Genomic DNA, 12014 nt, shown 5'->3' with positions numbered 1-12014 from the left:
TTGCCTGCTGTATTGTAGTCATATTGTAGTCAGATGAAGCCTCCGCCAGGCTGCCAAGTCCTTGTTCCTGTGTAGGTCGCTGTCTCATCCATTTCTGTCCTGACCCTGTGGCCACTGCTTCTTGGAGACCCGGGGGCAATTCGCCCTCTGTCTGGCAGCAACTTCTCTGCTTATTTATGGGGTTGTTTGCTCTGACAGATCCCAAACATGTGTTCAGTTCTTTCCAAGGTTGTGGAGGAGATGCTTGTGTCACCACTGGAGCTTTCCTCACATCAGCCCCTGCCCTGCTCAGGACCCAGCAATGCCTGTGGGGCTGCAGCTGTTCCAGTGCTTTGCCAGGCCCCTGGGTGGGGAAATGCGGGCAGTGGATGTCCTTGCTTGTAATATGGATTCCAATCTGCCCATGAGGGGCTAGTGTTACCTTCTGCAGCCTGATCTGTCACAAGGCAAAACCAAGGAAGAAGAAACATCCAGGCAGAACACCTTCAGTACTTAAAGGCTGTGTTGTTTATTCCAACAGCTTATATAGTTTTATCAAACCGTCTTTAACACAAAACAGGTCTCCTAAAAGAATGGTGTGAGATCCTACCAGAGATAATCTCAGCTAACAGCTTGCAAAGTTAAGCCTGAATTTCAACAGTCAAAACAGCAAAATGTTTCTCCCTCCCTCCTCCCCCCCTTAACAATACCGTAAAACGCTAAAGCCCAAAGGAAAAGATGCTGATGCTGCTGGGTCTGTCAGTGGAGCTCATCCACGTGGGGCTGTGCTTTGGTCCTTCCCAGGGCTGCATGGGTCTGGCCAGAGGTGCAGGGCTGGCAGGTGCCTGCTGCTGCCTGCCCTGGTCCAGAGGCCAGCTCAGGGGTGAGATGCAGGATGAGGGCAGTGCGTGGAGAAAACAATCATCTAAACCTCTAACCTACAGAAACAGAATAAATAATAGTCTAAATTTGCAAAGGGGGAAGGTACCTCGGACAGGAAAGTGTATATTATTACTGAAATATTTTTTTCCCATAGGGGAAAATTGCAGCTAAGGCATCTTGAGAATGGCTCATATCACTACAAACACTGCAGTGTTGCTCTAAGTCATCAGGGATGGGAGCAGAAGTCTTTTGGAGGTGCCAGTCCTTGTGCAGTATCTTGCAGTTCTTGAAACAAAAAGGTTGCAGCAGAGGCATGTGACAGACATCTTGCTGGTCCTGGTTGGCTTTTGTCCACAGATTCAATAACAAATTCTTGCTTAACGTTCACAGCAAGCCCCTCCTGCAGCCCCATCCCACCCCCTGTGCGCTCTCATGGGGAGGATTTGCTCTCTTGCTCCTTTGGTCTTGCTGCAGGGTCTCTCTCAGAAGAGGTGCTGGCTTCTTCACTCTCTGCAGAAGGGAGGAGTGGGAGGAAAGCACAGTTACAGTCTGCTGAGGACGTGAGTGATCAGGCATCAACCACAGCTGGTTTTATTCAGCTTGCCAGCTGAAGCCCTGTTGCAGCCCACCTGGAGCCAGATATTCAGCTTAAATGTATTGGGTTATCTCATCATGCTCTCAGAGCACAAGCCCTTCTCAAAACAGAGTATCTGGCAATGCTGAGAGGGAACTTCAGTGCTCAAAAGAAAGTGTCAGGACTTTATTTCAGGGTGCATCAATAGAACAGCTCTAAACCAAGAGTCCCTTTCAAAGCAGGAGTGTGTTGTCTGTGTTTAACCTGTAAAGGGCAAGCTGCACATGGGCAGCCTGGCAGGTACCCAGCTTGCTTGCTGCCAGCTGAGATCCAGTTAGTGCTTATTGTAAACAGATGCCCAGACATCGTTTTAGGAGTTACAGCTGGGGTTACACCACACCCCCTCACATACACACTTGATTTTTATGAAGCCAAAGGTGCATCTAATGTGTACGAGGCCCTGAGAAGTCTGTTTCTCAGTGCTTGCTTTGTTAGAACACCAGTACCCCTACAAAGCAACCAAAGACAGGCCTTGGATTTGGTGGCTATGCACTGGGACCATGGCGCTGGTTGCAAAAGATCCTCCCAGGTGTCCCCCACTGTGGGAATCAAGTGTTGTTTCTGCATTAGAATTGTATAATATTATTTTTATTTTATGATCTCCGTTATCATAGTTCTTTTTGGGAGTCCTTCTACTTAACTTGGGGAAGATCTCTGATAAGTTTGCATCACTTATCGTATAGACGAACCTTCCCAGGAACGCGCACTCTGTATATATGTATATATGTATATTTTGTCATTACACACGGCAAGAATATCCTGCACGAGAGCAAACCAGAGAACAAGCCATGGCATGCCCGAGGAAGCGCCTGAAGAGACATTGGGAAGGCCTGCCATCATCCCCCAGTGCTCTTTGTTTAACGATGATGACTTTAAAGAAAATCACCATATCAATAGGACAAGGAGAGCACCGAGACACCTTGGAAACAACAGGATGACTGCTGACTGGCACCAGATAACCAATAAATGAACAAGTAAATAGTAAATGTAAACCTTCTGATAAGATTGTGAACCTGGAGTACCCAGCCAGTGGGGAAACAGGGGAGGGGGCAGGCAAGGGGGAGAAAACAGGGTCTAAAGGCTGTCATGTTGTGTCCATAGGCGCGCTCCTACTTGCAGGACGCCCGCCATTGCAATCGCGAATAAATTCTGCTTTTATCAGAGATACCGTCCTGACAAAATTACTTGGATTATTTCCAACACCACCACACTTGGCTCCCAGGGACTTTGCTTTGCTGTAGTTTCAGGCTGTGCCCACCCAGGCGGGGTGTCCTGAGCCACCCCAGTGCCTGCAGCCCCTCACCTGCCCCTTCGACGCCGAGCTCGCCGATGTCCTTGGTCAGCTTGCGCATGCTGATGGTGTTTGCATCCCGCTGGATGTCATGGACAGCGTTCCTCCGGCCAGCCCTGTCGCAGGAAATGAAGTCTGTGTACGTGCTGGACTCTACCTCCATCGCATCTCTATGCTCCTTCAAAATCCTGCAGAGAGAACAGCTTTGAGCTTGAGGGTGCTCGGCCAGCCTTGAGCCATGGCTCTATCTGGGTTAGGTTACTGCACGGAGTTAAATTACAGCATGAAAAAATAGTCCCTGTAACTCCGCGCCCTGTCAGAGCAGCTTTTGAACTCTCAGGTAATGAGCTGCTGCTGGCTCTGCTGTCATCAGCTTTGTCACCATGTGCCTGCTGCTCTGGGGAAAGGGGGCTGCCTTAGGTTCAAAGCTCTGCATTTCAGCTTGATGTCAGCTTGGCCTAAGCCCTCCTTCCTCCTTAAATTGCCCTGGGAGCTTTGAATGGAGGCTGAATTTGGCTCTGCGGTGGGAAGGGGTGAACTGACCAGAATTTGTAATCAGGAACAGGGCTCTAGCATGCACTCACCCAAACAGTCCAGGAGCTCGTGAGCTTTGCAGGCACTGGGGTTGCATCAGTGCTGCTGTGTTTGTCACATTCATGTGTCAAGTGAGACAGCTTTGAGAAAAGCAGCACTTTACCCTGTGAAAATCAACCTTACTGCAAGGGTTTTGGATCCCTTTGCTCCCCCCTGTGCCAAGCACAGAGTGCAAAGAAAGGCTCACAATGAGCACAAGCCACCAGCCAGCTCCTGGTACAGCCTGATGGGTGTTCAGGGCTTCATTTAGCTGAGGGTTTGGTTTGGCAGCGTGCGGTGCGGGGAGCTGGGCAGCTTTGGGAACACACTGCAAGCATCCCAGTGCCTGGGTGCCAGCAGGTCACGTGCTGCCTCCGTGCTGGGAATCCGGTGCTCCTGCTTCCTTCTCCTGTTCACTCAGCCTGGCTCCCGGCTTGCTTTTCTGTGTGGAAGTTGGAGATCAGTGGCCCACTTGTTCTGCCCACTGCCCTGCTGGTTTTGTCAGTACTTGGAGGAGGAGCCGATCAGAAACACCGCTGGCTAATGAAAAAAGCGTAACATCTTGCATCCACTTGCTTTTGTGTCACGGCGCTGCTGTCCCACTGAGACATTTGTTCGGCTCCTGCACAAAAGCTGCTCAACACTCATCTCCCTACCGGAGAAGCCGTCTGAACGCACTGAACGACGCACGGACCGAGTGCTCCCGCAGAAGCCACCGGGAGATGGCGCCGGAGCTCCGCGGCAGTGCCCGGTGCTCACGGGGCGGCCCCGCCGGCTCCCGGTGCGCGGCTCTCCGGGCGCTGCCTTTCGCTTCCCCTCGTTTTGCTGCCGCCCGGAGGGGTGATGGAACCGTCGCCACCATTTTCAGGGGGAAACCTGATTTTTTCAAGGAGCGTTTTCACGGTTCCAGGAAGATGCAAAACGTATCGGTAGGGTTTAAATGGGGGAACTGTTAGCATCTGCCATGGATAAGAGGGGCTCCGTGCCTGTGCAGCTCATTTGGAGCAGTGTCACTGTGGATGTCATTGTGTGGCAGCTCCCCACACCCCGCAGTTTCAAGCTCACTCACCGTGCTGACATAAGCTCTTTCTGCCAAACCTGCTGATTGGCCTCAGCTTATTTTTCCATAATATCTTGTGAGGACGGGAATGAAGCAGGATGTATGGGGCTGCAGCAGTCTGAGTTCCACAGGCACAGGGGTGGCACAAGGATGAGATTTGTCGCCTTTGTTTCGGCGACCCTGATTGAAGTCCCCTTGTGAAAGTGTTCCGACAGCCCCAGTCAGTTTCGCACGCTTTTCATGACACCAATATGGTGAGCAGCAAAATTGCGTTAATTGCAAGGAGCACATCCTTCTTAAAACTTTCCCCATGCCTTAGGGCTATTACCGTTATCTCGGACCAATGGACACGTGGCATATCTTGTTTCCTCCTTATTTGGTCTAACCTGTTCTTCTCTCTTATCTTCAAGACATTTGTTGCCATGGTTTCCCAGGGGCCGAGGGGCCCCTGTGGACCCTGGAGACTGCCACAGCCCATTCAGTTAGCTACAGAGATTCTGCTGCCAGCCCTGGGCTGCAGTCAGAGTCCATCGCCAGGATACCTTTTCGTGAAAGAAGGACACTTTTGAGGTGACTCAGTGCCTCTTTCAAGTGGACAGTGGCCTGGAATTACCATGGGAGGGTTAAACTGGACACAGAGCCGTGCACCCATGGAGTAAATGTGGCCCACACCTGAGTCAGAGGGCTCGGATGGACTCTGCAGGCACACCCAGCCCTGGACTCCAGTTTCAAGGAAGCCCTTCACATGATGCTGTATCCGCCCCTTGCCTAGGTTAAACGGGAAGTTTTTTCTTCTTACCTCAGGCTTTCCTCAGAATTTTGCTCTGCTTCTAACCTGGCTTTGCACAAACTGCAGAAGACTTTTGTGTCAGAGGAAACTCTGTTCAGCTCTCTGTGGCACAGGTGGCACGACAGGGTAAAGGGTGCCTTCAAGTTCTGCTTGGATATCCTCACCCCTAGGGCAGCCAGCACAGCACAGCAGGGGCTGTAAGGGAGGAGGTGGGAAGGTTCAACACAGCAGTGGCTTCTTGGCATCGCTTGGCCCCAAGAACCACCTGAGCCCACCTTGTTTCCCTTTACAGAGTGGGGAATGGGGCCGTATCTTTCTTCCTAAACACCCAGGCGATGGGCAGCACGGAGCAGCCTGTGTCTACCACTGATTCTGGAGCCACACAAACATGTCTCCATTCCTGTGGCACCTGAGGATCATCCCAATGACCACAGCCAGCAAGGGCTGGCAGAGGGATGTGAAGCCCAAGTCCTGAGGGACTGGAGCCCCACACTTACATCTCTGCTGCTGCTGCTGCTGCTGCCCGTTGCAAGTGACCGCTGGGGCCAACAGCTCTGTGCCCATGGCTGGGTTCTGGCTGGAATAGGATCTCTGACCCACAAGGCCAGCTCCTGCTCTCTTGGTGTCCAAGCCAAGGATCAAACTGCTGCCTTTTGTCCCTGGGAAGCATAAAGCCCCCAAAGCCAATCTAAACCTGGCTGTGTTTCTGGGTTGAAATTTCCACCTTTTACCAAAGATCAGCAGGGGAAGAGGGGTTTGACCCTTTTCTTCTGTTTAAGCATCACATCCCACATCTCCCTGTACTGCAGACCTGCATGGACAAGGGCACACAGCATTTTGGTGCCTTCAATCTCTCCATGCTGTGTCTCTCCCCCTTTCATTCCTGGGTACCTGGGCTATTAGTAGCGCAGTCCTGCTGGGGACAGATCCATAACAACAGCAAAACACACCCAGTATCCCTGCTGGGCTTGTAAAATATTTACAGCATAAGACAGTTCCCTGTAGAGGGAGCCTGGTAGAGCACAGAGGCAGCAGCACCAGGATCTCTGTGCTCCCTGCAGTCTGCTGCGAGGTTCCCCGCTGTGAGATCCTCATCCAGCTGAGAGGGAAAAAATCCCACAGGGCAGAAGTCAGCACTTGAGGTCAGGGGGTTTCCACCAACTGTCTGACAGCTTCCAGATGGAATTTCAGTGAATTTTCCATGGCCTCTGGTCTGGGAACATGCATGAGAAGTTGCACATCAATGCACATCAAAGCAGGAGGGCTCCATGGCTGGGTTATCAGGATTAGGGAGTATTTTTAGACCTGTGCCACTGCCTACCAGACCTCTCCATGGCCCAAGACCCTCCCATGCACTTGAGCTTAGGTTAGTGCCAGAAACTGGGTGATGCTGTTTGACATCACAGCATCTCCATGCACTGCAAGAATTCAAGAACAGAACTTTTAGGGTTCTCCAGAACTTGGTGGAAAAATGTCATTCACATAGCAGGGGAGGATTTACAGCAGGGAGATGGAGGCTTGGTGTGTAAAGCAGATCCAAAGTTTACTTTGGCCTTATTTTGCAGTATGAAGATCATTTGAGCACTGGTAACTCACTACTTAGCCTATGATTTAATGTTTGGCTTGGGCTCCTGTAGGGAGCTCCTGTAGGGGTTAGGACCTGACACACCTTGTGTTTAGCTTCTCCCTCCTTTCTGCCCTTCAGCACATCCTGGCCACAGGGACCCACACCCCTGTCCCTGCTGTCCCACAGTACCTCTGCAGCTCCAGCCCCCCTGTTCATCACCTGGCTCCCAGCAGACACATGAGATGCCCTGGCAGGGTTTCACAGTGTCAGACAACCCCTAGGACCCAGGGCAGGCTGACATGCTGCAGCAGTCCCAGGGGAGCAGGGAACACTACTCAGCTCCCCCCAGCACACACTGACACCGCTTCATTAGCGTCACTCAGTGCTGGCCTGGCTCACGCTCCAGCCTCACGTTGGCTGCACAAGGATGCCAGTTGTTATCCTCCACTATGGGAAACATCACAGTGTTCCTTGACAACTGAGCTTTTCCAGGGCTCCTCCCTCCCCTCAGCATCCAAACCTCATCTGCATTATGAGCCTCTTCTGCAGCTTCTCACCATGTTGATTAATGGAAATAATTGGTCTCTCCGTGCATCTGGAGACAGTTGCCGTGACAGCAATTGTATTTGTGTTTGGTTCCCAGGTCGAGCTTGTTTTCCACATCCCACAGCTTCATGGTGTCCCCATGGTGGGCAGCCACAGGGTGCAGGGAGACAGGGCCTGGACAGCCCCCAAATGTGCAGGGTTAGTGACTTCCAGCATCTCTGTTGGGGCAGAGCTGGAGTACCCTAAAAGTGCCTTTCCAGCAAAGGGAGCTGAGCCAGATTTGGGGCAGGTACAGAGCCTGTCCTAGGCTATGTGAGCTGGTGCCTTCCCTTCCCATTTTCCCCTCCCAAAGCTCATCCTGATGTGGGAGGACATGGCTCTGCATAAAGCAGCCCAGAGCCCACCCATGCACTTTTACCCTTGGCACTCTTCAGTGCTGCAAAGTGCTAGCTCCACCCCACCACTATTTTTATTCTCACTTTCTCCCAACCTCTTGTCTAACTGCCTTTATATGTGAAATTGCTTTTACGCGAGCAAAACCATCGCTGTGCGGAAGATCTGCTAAGGAGTGAAATTTCAAAACAGAGTAATAGCAGGCACTTTAAACTCTTCAGCTGTAGCAGTCTCACAGCTGCTGCTGTAGCCACCTCTAGAAAAACCTGTGCATTGTTCCCACCTGTAATGGGCACAGAAACCCCCCTCTGCCCCCTCCAGCATGGCTGGGCTATTTGGATCCCCACAGTCTCCTCTCCCGGGGAAAAAAAACAAGTCCCTGCTTTCACTTCACCTTTCCAGCAAAGGCTGGAAAGTACCCAACAGTCCCACAGCTCTTCGGATTCCACCAGGTGCCACCACCTCCCAGGCTGTGTCTGGGATGTGCCCAGCACCCTGCGGGCTGCCCAGGTGAGAAAATACTGGTGAGCCTGGGAGAGATGAGATGCAGCTAGAGCCTGCAGGGCTGCCCTTGTGTATAGAGGGAGCTGGAGAGAAAGCAGCTGCTGGAGAGATAGTTCTGTTTTGGAGGAGGTCATTGCTGCTGGGTGGGGCCTTTCTACGAACGTGGAGGTATGTAGGGCTGGTGGTTTTTATGGTATGATGGTGCTGGCAGGGAGGCCCAAGCCCAGCTCTGCCCTGGCCCTGCCTGATCCACCTGTGCAGCCCACAGGATGTTATGCTCACACTGCGTCTCATGCCCACCTCCATGAGCCAGTATGACAGGCTCCACAGCCTCCTTAGGGAAAGGGCCCTGTCTGCTTCCCTAGCAATAAACCAGGACAGTCTTATACTGGAATGAGGTGGGCTAATTAGAAAAATGGGCTCAGCTCTGCTCCCTGGGGTGTGTTTGACCTGTTATTTGTGCTGCTGCGTGGAGGAAAATCACTTGTGTAGCTCACAGGGTTGGCATACTGCTTGCTGACAGTTCAAGTGGGATGTGCAGGAGTTCCAAACGAGTTTGCAGGGAGAGCTGAGCCCTTCCACATGGTTCCACATCTCCCCTCACCCAAAGCAGCAGTCCTGGTGCTGTGCTGCCTTGCTTAGCTCCCACCTGAACAGAGCTTCACCTGTCCTTGTGCACATACCTCACAGCATTGCTGTGGTAGGGGGGAAGATGTTGGGGCACTGCATTAGATGGGAGCAGCTGCTGAGCCCTGCTGTGAGCAAGGCAAATCCCCTGCATGCTGCTCATGAGGGAAGTGGGATCTCAGGTATGAGCTGAAGTGGTTATCAAGATGTCTCTGAAATAGTGGAGGTACAAAGAGATGCTTGCAGAAGGGAAAGCTTGTAATTAAACAGATTGCCAAGTGTTTTATGGTCCACTGAGATGCTGCCTAGGCATGGACAGACATGGGAGGTCTCCAGCATGAGTGGGAAGATGCTGGATGCAGGAGGTGGGCTGCTCTGAGACCTGCAGGGTGAATGTCTGTGCAGCAGTGAGTCCAGAGTTCTGTCACTGCCAGATCTGCAAACACCAGCTCAGTCCAGCCAGATTGTGAGTGACAAGAAAGCAGCAAGGTGACTGAAAGGCTGTGAGCACAGAAGGACTGTGTGAGCTGGCAGGCTCACTCTAAACACCAGTGTAAAAAGAAGCTCTGCTTTGGGAGCTCCTGCATTTTGATGGGCTGACCCTCTGTGCAGAGCAGGCAGCAGAGAGAGCAGGATGCTGGACTGTCCCCAGCCAGGGTGGACTAGAGCTGGTGCTGTGACACAGCTTGTGCATGGCTGGGAGGTATGGAAGACGCGGCAGGAAAGTCATTACAGCAAAACCACAGGCGCTTGTTCCCTCTTAGCAACTTTCTAGCAACTGGTAGTGCAGAATACAGAGGTGGTCAAATGACTTTTTGCAAAACAGGAAGGAGAAAATCCCCTTTTCCTTCTTATATTAAATTTTTTCTATGAAGGAAGATGTTATCAGTCTGTAGTGGAATCCCTACCTGGTTTAGTTGACTTTCCTTTTGGGCGTGATTTCAGACAGGCTCCATACACAGCAGGGCAGCGGCTTCTGGGGAAGGAAAGCAAACATAAGAAACAGTGTCTGTGCTGGTGTTAGGATGCATAAAGCTCAGCGGCTCTTCCCACCACTGGTGACTAAGGGGAGGGATCTGGGGGTAGTGAGCATCAAGAGGAGCAGTGAAAGGCTTTTAGGGGTTGCACTAAGTGATTTGCTCTGCTGGGTCTAAGAGCAAAACCTGCCCAGTGGCCTGGCCTCACGTTGCCTTTTGGTTTTACTTCTTTCAACATCTTGATGTGTGCGCACTGCGGCACACAAGCACCTGACTGGCATCCCAGGAAGGTTTGAGGGGTTCAGTGCTGGCAGTGCGAGTACAAACAAATGTTCATTTGCAAGCCCCCCGCCATTTAAAGAAGTGAAACTTCCACGTCAACTGCTTTGAGGCAGAAGGGGAAGCTTGCCTGGTGCTGGCAGCTGCTTTGGTTTGCCTTGTGTTGTTCTGCGCACAGCTGTGCCTTCTCCCTTGGTCCCCAGGCCCCTCTCAGACATTTCCTCTGCGGCCTTAACATCTGTGGGTGACTTGCAATCTCCTGACCTGCAGGGCCCAGCCAACAAGACACTTGCTTATTTTAGCAGCTGTTTCAGCTTTAGGACATTTTGGAACATCACGGACTGCTGGTTGTTTTTCATTTCTTGCTTCCAGGGACAAATATTAGCAGACCAAAAAGCAAGAAATTAACCATTTAAGAATGCAAGCAGTAGCTCATTCAGCAGTTCTGCCTACTCTGAGCTGTGGATCACTGTGGCTGCAATAATTCATCACTTTCCAAACCAGGTCAAATCTACAGCCTTCTTCTTTATTCTTTGGCCCACTTCTAAAACTTACTCATAGTTGGAGCCAAACATTGCTCAGTGGCTCCATCCCTGCTTCAAGGACAGGGCACTTGCTGTTTTTATGTGTCACTTTGCCCATCTGTTAAGTGGAACTATTAATACTCGCCTTCCTCACTGGATGTTTCACATATCTGCAAGACTTTGAAATCTGCAGATGACGGGCTTACAGAAGTGGAAAATCCTAATGATGATCATGACAGTATCCAATCAAAGACGCAAGGATTTGACAACATGCTTTTGTTATTGTTTATTCCACTGATGGGGAAGTGCTTGTTGGAAATGCTGGACAGGAAAAGAAACAGCATTCCCACAACTCTGGGAATATGCATTACCCTTTTGGGGTACCGATCAGGAAAAACAAAAGCAGGAAGGAGGAAAACCAGCTTTGAAAATCTTTGATCCTTTGTTTCCCTCCTTTGTCTTCCTGCCTCACTCTGGCTCCTGTGTCACACAGCTCATACACTTAAAGCTCTGGCATTCCAGATGAGTTGCAAAACATCTCAAAATCCACAGACCTGTGCCAGGAGATGCTTAAAGCAAATTGGAATGAGGATGCTCTGAATTAGAAGAGCCATCACTAAGCAATCCTGTTCCTGATGGGCTGTTGGGGAAGCCCCCTATTCTCTCAAAACAGCTGATTTTGGAGAGAGGAACCCTTTTGCAGCTACTCTTCTCCACCTCTGCAGCCCCAGCCTCACCTCCATGTAGGGCCTCACAGCCCTGGTTGAGGATTTTGGAAGTGGAATGTCCCGCTCATCTTCTGCTCCATATTCCATCCACCCAGCCCTGGGTGATGGGCAGAGCTGCAAGGACCCAGCGTGGGCAGACTCCCTTAAGCAGAGAGTGTGGGGGCTTAAGGCTGATGCTGAGGCTAGCCAATGCAGTGGGACTAAAGTGGGGTGGGTGTAACTTGTCAAGAATGATTCATGTTTCTTTGATGCGTTACAGGACCAGATTAGGCACTATGGATTATAGGGACCTATGTGGAAATGTCCAATGGATAGCTGCTCTTCAGGAGTGAATTGCAAAGGCGTTGCCATCAGCATGGTGCACACAGTTTGAGATCCAGATTGCCTCTGCCTTTTTTCAGCTGTTACCCTAAAGGAACGTGTATATACACACCAAACAAATGCAGTTCTCACCACATTGCTTCAAAATGAATACATGCTCCAAGAAGCTCAGAGTGCTTTTTGGCAGAATTCGGTGTTCTCTACAGCAGATGTTATGGTGCTGCTTTTGATCCAGAGAGGAAGTCCTTTTTGATTTTGCCCAAGGTGATGGCAGCAGACAGAAGATTGTTACCTTGACTCACAGGTAAACATCAATCCAAATGCATCACTGATTAGCCT

General features: G+C 51.0%; 1 protein-coding gene across 1 annotated transcript; it reads right to left on the bottom strand.

Moving 5' to 3' along the window:
* Positions 1-1291: 1291 nt before the first annotated feature.
* On the bottom strand, positions 1292-2949 carry PKIG (cAMP-dependent protein kinase inhibitor gamma; the record flags this gene model as incomplete). Its single annotated transcript, XM_079543535.1, has 2 exons — positions 1292-1371; positions 2799-2949. The coding sequence occupies 2 exons, from the start codon at positions 2947-2949 to the stop codon at positions 1292-1294; spliced, it is 231 nt and encodes a 76-aa protein (XP_079399661.1).
* Between the last annotated feature and the right edge of the window lie 9065 nt (positions 2950-12014).

Source organism: Tetrao urogallus (genome assembly GCF_951394365.1).
Source record: "Tetrao urogallus genome assembly, chromosome: 16".
Classification (NCBI taxonomy): domain Eukaryota; kingdom Metazoa; phylum Chordata; class Aves; order Galliformes; family Phasianidae; genus Tetrao; species Tetrao urogallus.
Note: the sequence above shows the minus strand (reverse complement) of the source record. Positions and strands in the feature narration are given on the sequence as shown.